The following is a 15,628-nucleotide window of genomic DNA, read 5'->3' as shown; positions in this document are numbered from 1 at the left end:
CTTGCTATGATGACCAGGCTGGCCTTGAACTCATAGAGGTCTTCCAGCGTCCGCACCCCCAGTGCTGAGATTAAAGATGAAGTATCATCACGCCCAGCTAAATTCTTTTTCAGATGTACTTACGTGTGTTGAATGTTTTGCCTGCATGTATCGATGTGCACTATGTGTCACTAGGGATCAGAAGAGGGTGTCGGATCCCCAGAAGCTGGAGTTACAGATGGTTTTGAACCACCATGTGGGTGCTGGGAACTGAACCCCAGTCCTCTGAAAGAGCATCAAGTGTTCTTAACGGTTGAGCTAACTCTCCAGTGCAACACTCTTAACATTGGTGTGAATCTTTTGAGACCCATCTGTATTTATGTCACATCATTTTTTTCTAAACATTTTATGGCTGACAAGAGGTTCAGTGAGTAAGGGTACTGGGTGCCTAGCCCCCTGACCCAAGTTTAATTCTCAGAGCTTAAATGGTGGAAGAAGAAAAGTGACTTGACTCCCACAAGTACCCTTTGACCACTACACATGATCTCTCTCTCTCTCTCTCTCCCTCTCTCTCTCTCTCTCTCTCTCTCTCTCTCACACACACACCATATATATACATATATATAAGTAAATAACTAAATAAATGCAATTAAAAGTAATATTTATAATTTTTCTCTTAAGAATGAATGTGCTTTATCAAATTAATAGGGAATATTTTCAAGTAAAGCAGTCAATGTCTAAATCCTAGTATCTTGAAATAATCGGTATTAATATTGGTGAGCATTATTCCCCTGGTTCATTTGAGAATATTTAGAGTCATTCTTTCCTGTGGCCACTCCCTACATATGTGGACAAAACTAAACAGACATCCCCCTCTAATACATGAAGCAAGGCTGCATGCACACCTGTCATACACACCTACTCTAACGAGAAGAGCAAAAGAAATCAAAGTCGGTAAAAAGTGCTTTATTTGAATTTATCTTAAGGAAATTTATAATAAAGTGTAAGAGAAAAACAGGTATCTGAAATTCAATTAGATATCATTTTATTCATAGAATTGATATTGCTAATTAGTATTTAAGAGAACAAAACTTGTCATATCCATATTTTTATCTTGATAAAAAACCTAATATTTAGTATCATATATTGGTGTGAATATGAGTTTGGTTTGCTGAACTAAGTCCAATTTAGAATGTAAAAGTGAGTTATTGATTTGTACTTGTAAATTTCAGTAGCGATGTTACTGTTTATATAAAGTATTAAAATGCCTAAATAGTCTCTAAATTTCATATTTTTTAGGTTAATTTAGTTCTTAAGAATGGCTTTATTGCCAGGCAGTGGTGGCGCATGCCTTTAATCCCAGCACTCGGGAGGCAGAGGCAGGCGGATCTCTGTGAGTTCGAGGCTGGGCTAGACCAATAGCCTCCAAAACAATACAGGGAAACCCTGTCTCGAAAAACCAAAAAAAAAAAAAAAGAATGGCTTTATTACTTGAGAAGATTTTTGGCACTCAGAAAATTTGGGTTAAACATAACATTTTAATTAACTCAGTTTGAAAATGAAACCAACTATTAATCGGAGGCTATTAAAAGTGACAGTTCAAATTTACAGCTTATAAATGTGTCATTTCCTCAGACTTAGAATTAAAATGCTCCCTCCTACAGGGGGAGGAAAGCCCATTGCACTCAAGAAGCTCAGGTAACTTACTGCAGTCTGGAGACTTAAAACCTCTAAGTCTGTGGAGGCCCATCCCCAAGCAGTGACCAATTGTATCTTGTTTGAGGCAGGCTCTCTTTTTGTTTGCTGCTATGGACACCAGGTTTGCTGGCCCATTATCTTCTAAAGAACCTTCTGTCCCCTTCTCTCATCTCATCACGAGAACACTGAGATTACAGACATGGGCTACATACCGGCGTTCATATGGGTTTTGGTGATAGAGACTCATCCTCCCACTTGTTCAGAAAGTGTTTCAATCACTGAGTCATCTCTCAAGTCCTCCATTTGGTTTTTAAAATGAATTTTCTGTTTTGATCCTTGAAATTTTCTCTGGGATATCAGCTGTGCTTATTGTCATAGTTTGGATTTCTATAGAAAGACACCATGACCATGGTGAGAGTCCTAAATCTTTCAGACAACATTAAGGTGACTGACTGGTTGGTATTCCAAGCATAGGAAACCTCAAAGTCTACCCTCATAGTGACACACTTCCTCCGACAAGACCACACCTCCTAATAGTGCCACTCCCTTTGGGGGGGCATTTTCTTTTAAACCACCACATTTATGTTGGCTTATCTTCATCTGTTACTCATTCTATCAGGTCCTTCGGAGTGATTTGAATCTGTCTGCCTTTTTTCTCTACATTCATTATGACATCCTCAAGTCTTTCTCTTCTCCAAGCTAGGATATGGTAGTAGTTATCTTCCTGAAATAAATTTCTTTTGCTTTTCTTCCTAATAGAATTCCATTTTGGACTTGATGGCAATGAATATAACTTATAAACCTGACTTGGCTAAGCTCGAGGGTGACACATGAAATATGGGATGTTTAAGAAAGCACCCAAGAAAACAACAACAAACCAAAAACCTCACCCAAGTTAGTGCACTTGTCTCTTTTCCATATTGTTAGTCTTCCCTGGAATACTGAAGCAAGGTAGGGGGACATGTGTCAATTTTGGTAGCCTGAAGTTTTTAAAAAGATGAAAAATATGCTTTAGTAATGCTAGAGCAGGAAGCTAGTTAATCTTTGATTACTTACTGAAGAATCAAAAGAGACAGAACTTTAGTTTGTTTAAAGCATAGCTGTGGCTTGAATATGGAATGTCCTTGTGGTGTTTTGAATGAGAATGGCTCCCATAGGCTCAAATGCTTGAACGCTTGGTCCCTAGTTAGGTTAGTGGAACTACTTGAGAAGAATTAGGTGTGGCCTTGTGGAGTATGTGTGATCTTGCTGGAGGAGGAATGGCCTTGTTGGAGGGAGGTGTGTCACCGAAGATGGGCTTAGAGAGTTCCAAAACTTGTGGATTAGATGTGAGCTCTTAGCTACTTCTCCAGAACAATGCCTGCTATCACATTCCCTTGAACGATGATAATGGACTCACCTCTGAGACTATAAGCAAGCCCCCAATTAAATGCTTTCTTACAGAAGAGTTGCCTTGGTCTCCACAGCAAGAGTAACTAAGTAACTGAGATAGTCCTGAATGTGGAATGTTCCCCTTAGGCTCATGCATTGGAATACTTGGTCTCCTGTTGGTGATGCAGTTTGGGAAGGCTTTAGGAGATGCAGAGCCTCGGTGGAGGACATGGGTCACTGGGGGCAGGACAGGAGTCTGTGTGTCTCAGTTTCCTCTTCAACCTTCGCTTTCTGATATCCTAGGCAATGTGCCCAGCCAGGCTCTCACTCTTGCTACCAAGTCTTCACCAAGATGGGATGAATGCTTTTGAACTGTGAACCAGATAAATCCTTTCTTCCTTAAATTGTTCCCTGCTAGGTATTTTGTTGCAGAATCCAGAAATTAACCAACACAATGTAGACAACTGTATCGATAAGCATACAACTGGGGTATATAATTTCTTTTCTTTTGATAATGAAAAATGTAAGATAATCTGATGATTTTTGCATCATTTTGGGTTTAGGATGATGATAATCCAGTATTTGAGATTCACTCTACTGTCATCTTTTCTTACTGTGACAAAATACATGACATGGAAACTTGAAAGAGTATTTTGACTCAAATGTTACAGTTCACAGTCACTCTGAGCCTGTGGAGAGATAGTAAGTACGTTGGGGTAAAGGAATAGGGAGGAAGAAAGCTCAGCTCAGAGTCACCTAGAGCAATGAGGTGGCTGGGGACAAGATTTCAAGTGAATCTAATTCCTCTGACTAGGCCCCACCACCTGGCTTTTATCACGTCCTAGTAACCTTACTAAAGTATGATTGGATAACACATAATCCGATCACTTCCCCAAATCCTAATCTCTGAGCATTGCTTTGGAAACCAAGGGGTTTTGAGAGCCGATCTCATATCTAAGCTGTAGCAGTGTGTGTGCTTTTGAAAGGGGCAGGAAGTATTTTTTTGTTTCCTTTTATAGTGTATGAGGATGATTTTAAATGAGCTAAACCACATCACCAATACTTGACAAAAATTGTCACCTTGGTGATAATTACAAAAGTCTGTGTAGCGAACCACAGGAAGGGGGAAGGGTGGTGGTTGGCTATGCTCCTCACAAGCAGCAAGAGCTAGTGTTCTCTTTTGCCTTTCTGGCTTTCAATTTTTTGATGACCAAATGTTTCAAAAGATAAGGAAACAGAAAATGGTTCTACTCAAGTAAAAGGACTCTTGGTGGTGTTCTGGCTAGAGGTTAAGAACTACTTTGTACCTTTTGTTGTTTTGTTGGATTAGTGTTTTCTGGTGACTTTATTCAGCTGTTAATTAAGCACCAAGGCAACCACAGTCATCAACTGCTTCAAATCCCCAGGACACTGATTTAGTTATTGTTTCAATTTGCTGTACCAAGCTCACTAATAGGCAATACCTTGAAAGCACTACTCATGCTCCCTTCATAATATGTTTTGTCTTTGGTATGATTAAATGGAAAGGGCAAGTCTACTTCAGTTTCTCATTCATTTTCATTTGGGTTAGCAGATGTTTTATGTGTACTACAGCCAACTATTTAATTTGTGATATGGAAGAGCCTATAATAGCAATTTATGTTTTGTTATACTGTGGTCTTAATTTTCTCCAAAATGTTAGCATAAAAATTGAAGGCATTTTAATTTCTAATTCATATAGGGCACCCTGAAGAACACAACTGAGCTCATAAAATTTAAGTATTGTTTTTAAATGAGCCCCCCAAGAGGGAATGACGGAAACAAAAACTGGAAGTAAAGAGAAGAGGAAGCAATTGAGCAATGCCGCGCTCAGCTTGCCAAAGAGCAAGACCCACTGTAAGAAAAGGTTGTGATGCATGGGAGAGTTAGCTCACAAGGAAAACATTAGTTTTTTCTAGCATAATGTTATTCATACCATATATTTTACCTTTTTAAGGCATACATTCATATGGTTTTTACAGAAGATTTGAATACAATTCTGAGTTGGCCTGAGAGTAGGTCCCTAAAATATAAGAGAACTGATTGGAGTTTACCTGGGTTGCAGCTTGTAGAGTGTTTCTTCAACACCGACAGTCATCACAGAGATGGTCTGCGGTCTGCGTTGATTAAACACGTCAGTGATTAACTCTGAGTTACCAATAATGCTTTGGTGTCACATGAAGGAAAGAAATGAAAACACTTCTCCTGGGAGTCACTTACCAAGTATGAGTTCAGATTCGAAATCTCTACTTCATGCTCTCCTTGTGTCCTGTCCTCTTCTCTGTCTGTCGTTTGTGTGAGGCTGAATCTGTCCCTGCTTGAAGGATGTCTTGAGAAACTGCCCCGTGTCAGTCCCTGTCCTTGTATGTCTTTTTGTGTTGTGACTGTGTGTCTCTGTCCCTCACAAAGGCTTCTTTCTGCCCTTATTGAATAGCATAGAAAAAGCACAGGGAAAGAATGGGACATTCCTTTACAGAATTCTTTAACAAAGTTTTGCAACAAGTCATTGACTCCAACTAAACTAGATAACAAATAGTACTACAAACATCATTCTTGTCAACCAAAATCCGTAAGTGGATAATCATTTTGGAAGATTGCTTTTAACCTCTGTATTTTGTGGGTCAGCAGTGTATCAGAGTACATAATTAAGGTTATGGCCATGCTTAAGCTTAGAATGTAAATGTTGACATCCAATGCATGTAAGGTTGATTGTTGCTTTGGTCCCTTAAAGGCAGGTTAAACAAACAGTCTGAGAGTACACAGTAGGACAGCAATCTTAAGTGACCTCAAGGTATATTACTAACTTTGACTGTAGGTCCAGCCAAAGGTCCAGAATTACATTGCAGCTTTCAATTCATGGCAGAAACATGATTGACAAAGACAGTAAATTCCTGGATAGTATAGTAAAAATGTATTATAAAAATGTTTTAAGGGTATAAAACCATACTGTGAAGAAAAGATGGATACAGAGTAATAATGGTTTTGTTGTGCTCAAATTCTGAACCCCAAAATTACCAAGAGGCCCATTTCGATGCAAAAGCAAAGAATTTTCTATTGTAGAGGTTTAACAAGCTAACCCCATTAGCTCGGGCCCTTCACCCCGTCACCATGGTGAATGGCTGGAGAAAGACCCTAAGCAACCTTGAGGCAGGGACCTTAAAGGGCAGCATAAGGGGAGTGTCTAGGGGTATGAAACAGTCTCAGGATTGGTGCGCTTCCAGGTTTGGGTGACACGCCCTGTGTTGATTGGTCAACTGGTTGTTATGGCCAATAGGACCTCCTATTCTCTGCACATCACTGTTGTGCACTGTCCGTAAAGCACACCCAGAGCCGTAAATCACAGCCCTGCCCACTAACTTCTGATTGGTTCCTCGCCACGAGGAGGGCATCTGACTTTAGTGACCAGGACAGGAGCAGCAAGGTCATGCAAGCACATGTTAGCCTGTAATGGCTGCTAAAAATGGGGGGCTGGTCACTACAGTTTGTGGTAGATACAATGAAAAGTTACTTTAGCAGAAGTGCATGCATTCTTTGTAAGGTTTGGTTATAGAATTGTTATTCCTACAATCCCTCGTTTGTGAGGCTGGTCTCATGTTCATCTCTTCATTCTGTAGTAAGTTCACCTGTAGCGAATTTGGTGACTAAAGCTCCAGTAGCACCTATGACTCAAACCAACAACTCTGGCAGGGCAGGTGGGGGATGAATGGACCCAGCTGTGCAGGAGCCAGATCCTTAACCATGCATTCAGCCCAAACCATCATTCCCATGCAGGAATTTGAACCCTGTGTTGACAGAGTCTTCAATTTTTAAAGAGAAGACTAGAAATGTGCACTTTTGTTTACATGTTTTGAAATCTGAGTGAACTTTTCATGCTGTAATTTGTCTGGAGACAGGATCTCATGCATCCTGGGCTAGCCTCAACCTCGGATCTTGACCTTGAGCTTCTGGTCTCCCTGAGAGCTACATTGGGATAGAGGCCTGTGAGGCTGACCACTCCTGGCTTGTGTGCACTACGGATCCAACCCTGGGATTCAGGAGCACCAGGCAACCGCTCTACCACCCTATGACTATGGATTACAGTCTAAACTGTGTCCAAACTGAAGGTGTTATTTTGTGGATAACGTTGAGGTATTTGACTACACCGTGTAAAGATATGTCACTGTCATTGGTTTAATAATAAATTTAAACATGGCAACACATAGATGAATAGAAATGGGTTAATTTAAGTTATATATAAGAGGTAGTTAGATACAAACCTAGCTAAGACCAAGCTTTCTTGATTAATAAGTCTCTCTGTGTCATTGTTCAAAGAACCTTGATATGGGGTTTGCTTTCAATGTGGCAAAATTAGCCATTTGGACAAGAAACTGCCCTTGTCTTGACTGCTGACAGTATGCTGTTCAAACTGAATGAGCAGGACCCAAAAGAAGATGATTGCCAAACTTTGTTAAGACGAGATAGGACAGTCCTTCAAAATTCCTGCTTCACAGAAAAGTCTTTCAGATAGTCTAGGCCTGCAGGCCAAAGATGTATGCACCAACATTACAGAGGAAACGTGGGCGGCTATCTAGGCAGCCAGCTGTTTCTGTCATTTCCATAGCTTCGGATGCTGTTTGCTCTGCACTTCCGTTGACTAGGTTAGCTTTGGATGCTGTGTGCTCTGCACTTCCGTTGACTAGGTTAGCTTTGGATGCTGTGTGCTCTGCACTTCCGTTGACTAGGTAGTATTGTATCTTTCTTGGATCTCTGAGAGGTTGGACATGAGACAGCTATAGTTACATTTCTCTTTGCTAACAAATTCAGAAAAGAAGCTAACAAAAGACATGTAGGGTGTATAAGGTTGGGAGACATAAACACTTAAATTGTTTAAGAAAAGGTTTGAGGTCTAAAAAGAAAGTTTTGGGTTGGTAATGGAAGTTATGATAAAACACGGTTTAGGTATAAATCAAGATAAAATAGATAATATAGTAATTTCTCCAAATTTGCCAAATACAAATAGACTGGATATTGTAAGTTTAAATCTTATCTGATAACTGTTCTCACTGGATACAGTTTTACTATGTTAAAGTTAAAACTCCTTTTTATTTAGACAAAAAGGGGAAAATGTTACAAGATATTTGATTATATTGTGTAAAGATATATTTAATAAAAAGCTAAGTGGCTGATAGCTAGACAGGATGTATAACTGGAACTCCTAGACAGAGAGAAGAAAGGAGGAGTCTCCAGATGGACTCAGGAAGCAGGACACAGAGAGGTAAAAACCACAAAGTGCGTGGCAGCAGGTAGATTGATAGAGATGGGCTAATTTAAGTTCTAAGAGCTGGTTAGAAACAAGCCTAGGCTGTGGCTGAGCTTTCGTAACTAATAAGTCTGTGTCATGATTTGGGAGCTGGCTCGTGGGACAGAGAAAGACTCATTCCAGGGAAAGCTTACTCTCCAAGAAGAACATATCAGAAGCTCATTATTGCACATGTCCAGAGCTTATGCATCATAAAACAAACGTCATATTTGTGAAATAAAAATTACAGGAGGACATTGTTTTATTTTAAGTTCCTTCCTGAGGCTCCAGTAGACCAGGGGGCTAAATATCAAAGTGGAGTTGTTCATGAAAAAGTTGGAAACCACAAACTTGAATTAATAGTTTATTTGGAAGTCTGAGAAAATAGATTTCTAGGAAAACAGATTTCAATGATGGAACATGTTCTCCTGACATGATAACCAAGTACTCTGTCTTATCCTTTCACAGAAAAGGTAACCAGTCAGTCATTTTTGTATTGTGAGATAACCTATCAGTTACTTACCTATTGTGAGGTAACCAATCAGTCATTTTCCTATTGTGAGGTAAACAATAGGTTATTTTCCTATGTGAGGCAAACAATTAGTTATTTTCCTATTGTTCCAAACCTTTGTTCTGCCTTACAAGGAAATGACCTGTCTGCTTTTTTTTTCTTTCTTCTTTTTTTAGGAAACCAACTTCTGCTTAGCTTGAAATACCTTTCTTTCTTTCTTTCCTTCCTTCCTTCCTGCCTTCCTTCCTTCCTTCCTTCCTTCCTTCCTTCCTTCCTTCCTTCGATCTCTCTGTCTCTCTCTCTTTCTTATTCTTATTCATTATTATTGTTATTATTATTAGTAGTAGTATTTTGGAACACTTCTTATAGATTCTAGAACTGAAAACCAAGATAATTTTGTACTTTAACGTACTTCAGGTTTTATGAGCTGGCTTCATTCATACATACAGACAACACTATGTAAATATTTTGTTTGTTTTGGGTGGGACAGGAGTGGGGTTTGACACCAAGGTTGTGCACATTCAAGGCCTCACTCAACCACCCACAGACATTTCCAGTCGCTGTAGTTTAATTTCTACAAGAAAAATACCCTCCTGGGGGTGTGGTCTCTTTTCTGTGGAAACATAGTGGCTTAATTTGTGACCAGTGCCTAACCAGCTGAGCAAACAAAGAATGGAAGCCCATGTTGAAAGGGTTGTCTGTCAGTAGGCTAGGACACATTTATCACAAGGGCCAGCAGGGCAGCTGTGGATCTCTTAGTATCACCTTGTTGCTTCAGCTACGTGGCAACAGCAGGGTCCAGAAGCAATGTACTCTGTGTTTAACCTTTTCTTTCTTTTAAAAAAATTTGGCAATGTTTGTTGCTTTATTCACTACAGCTGTTCGTGAAACATTTAAACCTGTTGTTCTTAAACCATAATTCAGGAGAGTTGTAAATGCAGAATTAGCATAGCAGAAGCACCTTCTTTTATATTAGTGGGGACTGTGAGAAAATGACACATTTAGCCTCACCCAGGATGCTGTCCCTACCATATGTATTGCTCTTACTGCTACTGCTTAGGGCCTGAAAGAACAAAATGTATTCTAAGTTTTGACCTGGATATATGCTTTCCCAAATAAAATAGCAAAGAAATTAATTCAATTGATTGTAGGCTCTGTTCACTGAATTACCTTTATTTCAGAGACTAACTCAGTGGTTGTATTCCCTCACATTATGATTGGTAACAAAACGTTGGACAAGACTCAAAATTGGTTGTTAGTCCAGGCAGGATAGATCTGATTCCAAGTGTCAATCTATTCTTAGATATAAGAAAAAATGATATTTTTATTTGTGTTAGCTATAAGTTCATGAAAATTTTTCATTAGCCTATTGAAATTGAATACCTTTTAGGCCTTTTTTTTCACGAATAAGACTTTTTATTTGTCACTATTAAAAATCTGGATTTTAAACAGATTCCTGGACTGGTGGTTCATATCCATCAGCTCGTTCAACTTTAGCACCTGTCTCATCACCAGTAGTTTTTCCAGAACTACCTCCTTCACCATGGAGCTCCATGAGTTTTCCCAATTCAAACTTGGGTTTCTTCAGCATTTTTACTTTCCTAACGAAGACATCATGAAGAGGATAAATGGACTGGCAAGCCTTTTCTATGTCTTTCCCAATGCTGTCTGGAATCAATTTATTAACCACTTCCTTCAAGTCATTTGTCTGCACTTCTCGGGTCATGATTTCCATCATCTTCTTGCGGATCTGGCGGACCTGCTGATGCTGTGCATGGGAGGTCTTGCGGATCTGGTTGTTGTGTTTTTTAGTGAAACCAACACAGAACAGACGTAGCAAATAACCATCGGTTGTCTTGACGTCGACATGCGCTTCAATCATGGTCTGCCACTTTTTGACCATGGAACACATTTTGTCCCGGGTAAGATCCATGCCATGGAAGTTAGTCAGACAGTTTTTGCCCTGAACATCCTCAGTAATTAGCTTGAATTTTCTAAATGCAACTTCGTCATTCTGTAGATCAGCAAGGCTCATTTCAAACACTCGACCCTTGAGGCCATCAGATGCAATTTTGGTTCCTTGGGTCCTGGTGACCAGCGTTTTCCCAATGTTTCTAATATTGAACATTGCAGGGGCCTTCACATCATACCAGTCTTTCTTCAAAAATGGATCAACCACTTTCTTCTTGGCTCCCTTCTTGCCGCCTTTCGTCAGGCGCTTATTCTTGCCGACCGCCATGGTGCTGCTGCGAGAGCCAAAAGGGCACCTTTTAGGCCTTTTAGATTAGCAATTCTTCAAAGAAAATAATTGGGGTGGTTTGTTAAACTCAGTAGCTCTCTAACTTTCAGATTGGGACACCATCCATACTTCCTGTGCTCAGACCTTTAGACTCAGACTGAGTTACCCCACCAGCTCTCCTGGTCTTTAGTTTATAGAAATTGCATGGCGTATTAGCTTCTATAATGTCATGAACTAACCCTCTATAATAAACTTGCCTCAGTAGTGTTATCATCTAGTTCCTGGGACTGATCATGAGCTTATTCCATCCGTGGCTCTGGAGTTTGAGAAGTCCACGTCGACACTGTATTTCACACGGAACTTTTGGCTAGTAGAGACTCTTAAAGAGTCTCAAAGTGCTGTGTGACTCCATGTAGCAAGAGGGAGTCATCTGAAAGACAGGACCAAACTGACTCACCTGATATCATAGTGACCTGGTAACCTATTAACTCATTATTATATGAATATATTAATCTACTTGCATAGGCAGAGTCCTTATGACTCAGTCACATCTTAACAGTCTACCTGGTCCCAACTCTTAAGATCTCACCATGGGGATTAAATTTCAACAGCAGTTTTGATGGTGTTACTCAAAGCAATCACTGATAGGTAGATGGATGGATAGGTTAGATGGTAGATAGATAAATAGATATGTAAGTAGATAGATTAGATAGATAGATAGATAGGTAGATAGATAGATAGATAGATAGATAAATGATAGTTTTACCTGTTGGTTCTCTTTCTCTGGTGAACAGAGATTAGTCAACACACTATCCTATGTACAGATAGTATTTGGAGAACTCACATGTTGGTTCCTCTTCCTCCAGTTTTATAGAAACTGCTTTTCTTAGGTTCTACATTACCATGAATTGTCAGAGTCTACATAATTTAATACAGGTCTTTGGAGTGACAGAGATAGTTCATAACAAGTGCATATTACGTTTCAATACATGGATGTTATAGACTGAATTCCCCCCAAAAAAATTCGTGTGTTAAAAACCTGCCCTCTAGTACCTCAGAATGGTGCTGTGTTTAGAGGATGCCTAAAGAGATGAAACATTAGAGTTGCTAATAATTCAGTATGGCAAGTATCTTTAGAAATAGGTGCATGAGCACTGAGAAAGAGAAAAGGAAAAGGAAGGTATATAGGAGAAGGGGAAAATGCATGAACACTTTCCAAGCAAGACCATGTGAATACTTGATGAGGAAGTGGTCATCTGCTAACCAAGGGGAGAAGGCTATGAGCCTGGTGTTTCTTTGACCTAGGACTTCTATTCCTCAGAACAGTGAGGAAATCAAGTTCCGTTGCTTAAGTTCCCTTGCTGGTAGTGTTTTTCTATGGCTGCCCCAGGAAATTAATACAGTGGAACCCCATAACTAACACCTTTCTGTTAATCAATGCTATTGAAGTCTGAGTCTTGAAATTCCTCATGTTTTTTTTTCCTCCACCAGAGCACACATCTATCCCACTTTTGTTTACATACTCTTCATTAGTCTAAACTCTTGAGAGGTGCAGCATCACAGACTCTGTGTCCCGTGGCGCTGGCAAGAGATTGTTTTAGAATTTGGCATGAGCCATGCCACTGTTTTCGTGGGCCTAAAATTGCCTTTCCCCAGGTTTCTCTGGTTTGTCCAGTTTGTTACCAAAAGCCATGGTGTTATTTTTTGTCCTGTACACATAAGCATATCTTTGCCCAAGTAGAATTTGGTTTCAGACATAAATACCTTTGATTTTAGGAAATGCAGTAGGCTTCCTTTGGTTCTGAATGCTTTGGTGAGTTACAAATTGTATTCTCCTCAGGGACTTTTTTAGCAGCTGATGTGGTTTGGATATGGGTTGGAAGCTGGGCCCCTCATCTGGCAGTGTTGACAGTAGAGCCTCTAAGACGGTGAACATAATGAAAGGTTGTTAGGTTTGGGCAGAGGGCTACTCAGGCTGTGTTCACTTGTTCCTTTATAGCTAGCTCAGCAATTCCCACTGTTACAGGTGTGGTGGTTTAAATAGGAAAGGCTCCCATAGACGCATGTGTTTGAAAGTTTTGGTCACCAGGGAGTTTGAATGTTTGGCCATAGGGAGTGGCACTCTTAGGAGGTGAGGCCTTGTTGGAGTAGGTGTGGCCTGTTGGAGGAAGTGTGTCACTGGAGGTGGGGTTTGAGGTTCCAAATGTTCAAGCCAGGTTCACTTTCTCCCTCTCTTCCCTACCGATTCAGATGTAGAACTCTTAACTCCTTCTCCAGCATTATGTGTTCCTGTGAATTGCCATGCTTCCCACCAGGAAGATAACAGACCAAAGCTCTGAAACTGTAAGTGGTTAACAGTGAAATGGTTTCCTTTATAAGACTTGCTGGGATCATTGTGTGTCTCTTCACAGTAGCAGAAATCCTAACTATGACACTGGGAAATGACACGTTTGACAGAGTCTACCTGTGACACTGTAATTCTCACTTCCTCAAAGGAAGTTCATTAATGTCCTAAATAATAGGGGTTCGGGTGGCACATCCAGAGTGATGGACATACATCTAACCAAGGGACCGAAATGTTGTCCTCTTGCGGCAGCCTAGGAATATGACAGCTATGGCTACTCATGAAGCACCTTGCGTGGGACCTCTCTCTCCAACTCTGAAACTGAAAAGGGACCCTCACTCTGCCTCATGGGCCTGAGCTGTCTCAGAGACTCTGCCATGCTCCTAACTATGGTGTCAATAATTCTAACAAACTGCTTACACCAAAGGTGATCTGCCTGTGTCCCCTTGAGTCCTTGATATGAGGCCTCGAGTGAGCTGGTTTCCTCAGGAACAAAGCGAGACTACCCCCGGCTTTGGCTCCAGGTGCGTGCAGTCTAGGCCCTTTGTACTTTGCTGTGCCCTGATGCAGCCAGGGGGCCGTCACCAGTGTAATGGTGTCATTTCCTTAGATCTTCAGAAAAATCAACTAAATAAACCTTACTTCTGTATGAAGTACCCAACTTCAGATAATTTGTTATAGCATCATGAAGCAATAACAGCAGCCTTTCAGTAGGCAGTTGCAGACAGCTTAGCAAGGAAATAACTCTGTTTCTTCTTTCTTATTCTGTGGGATTTATTGCATTCCTGGACTAAATTCCACTTGGAAGGAAGACAAGACACTTCTCCTAAAATCATGATAATATCCAGGGATAGTTTCCAAGAGCCACGAATGAGTCACAACCAACCTCTCCTGCCCTTGAAGATTCTGTGATCTGTTTTTACAGAGAGGGAACAAACCTGACAATTCTGTAGTGTTTTGGAGTATTTTCTGGTAGGTGACAGGCAGTCATTTTGTACTGACCATGAGAAAGACAGCGTTACATATGTGTGCTTGCCATGGCCAATATTTACTTCATGAAGTACACCTTGGCTTTCTGCAGCTCTGCACTCCTTAGGTACATAACTTTTGGTGATAACAAGAAAATTAGGATCCCAGTTCAGGTTCAAACAGCCTCGAATGTGCTTATCAATGCCCAGTTAAAGTGCAGCTAGCTACAGACCGTGCATTTTTAATTCCCCTGGCTACGTAGCATGCAATCCCATGTTAACCTCTTACCACTTGCTCATATCTCAATGTTTAGATGAGATATAAACAAAAAGTAAATATCTGAGAAAAAGTTTCACGAAAGGAGAAGAATCCGGGGGACAGGACTGTGCCTGCTGGCCAGAGCCTGGGGACTGAAACTCCTCTGAACAGTAAGTAACGCGAGGGAGGAAAAGTGGCGGGTCTGGAGTGACAAACCATAGCAGAAGCCAGAGCCTGATCCAGGGTGGTGTCCTGTGGGAAATCCATGCCACGAGGCACAGAAAGCCTTTAGCAACCAAGTTATTGAAAGCTCAAGCTTTGGTTGCTCGCCAGGTAATGTTATTGTATACTCCCACCCTTCATGTACATCACCCCAAAGCCAGGAAAGTTGGAGCACAGGCTGCCAGTAGAGGAAAACTGTTACGGAGTTAGAAAACAGCAAGAGACAACCCGAACTCTGTCAAGTTGCAATTTTTATTTTTAGCTGCTGCTGTCCTCAGTTCCCAGGGTGAATTTGTAACCGAGGCCCAGCTAAAAAGGGAGGACCACTTTTAAAGGCAAAGGCCACAGTTTATTCTTACCTTAGTGTGCTCCGAAGGTGTAAGAGAACGTCCAGGTCTTTTGCATTTCTGCAATTCCTGGTATTGTCTTAACAGACTTGGGTTGGGCACAGGGCTGTTGTCACACCTAAGATGAAGCCCTCAGTTGCTACAAAATGTTTGTCCCTTTCCTTTTGAAAGGTCCCTCGAGCCTCTTTGGAAATAGACATGAGCCAAGTCCTTGCTCCTACTTCTTAGGATATAAGAGAATCTCACCAGAGGCTAGGTAAGACCCATTGTTTTCTCCATCAACTTTCCTTCACAAACATCTATTTTGTGCTGTGAGTCTAGCCGTGCACCCCATAATGATGTTTCGGTCCACAATAGACTGTGTATCTAACTGTGGCCCCATAATATTTAATCA

The 15,628-nt window shown here is 40.7% G+C and overlaps 1 protein-coding gene across 1 annotated transcript; it reads right to left on the bottom strand.

Annotated features, from left to right (window-relative positions):
• Positions 1 to 10,248: 10,248 nt before the first annotated feature.
• On the bottom strand, positions 10,249 to 11,117 carry LOC101822898 (40S ribosomal protein S3a). Its single transcript, XM_021222756.2, has one exon. The coding sequence runs from the start codon at positions 11,092 to 11,094 to the stop codon at positions 10,300 to 10,302; it is 795 nt and encodes a 264-aa protein (XP_021078415.2). The 5' UTR covers positions 11,095 to 11,117; the 3' UTR covers positions 10,249 to 10,299.
• Between the last annotated feature and the right edge of the window lie 4,511 nt (positions 11,118 to 15,628).

Source organism: Mesocricetus auratus, unplaced genomic scaffold, assembly GCF_017639785.1.
Source record: "Mesocricetus auratus isolate SY011 unplaced genomic scaffold, BCM_Maur_2.0 Super-Scaffold_100009, whole genome shotgun sequence".
In the NCBI taxonomy this organism is placed as follows: Eukaryota; Metazoa; Chordata; class Mammalia; order Rodentia; family Cricetidae; genus Mesocricetus; species Mesocricetus auratus.
Note: the sequence above shows the minus strand (reverse complement) of the source record. Positions and strands in the feature narration are given on the sequence as shown.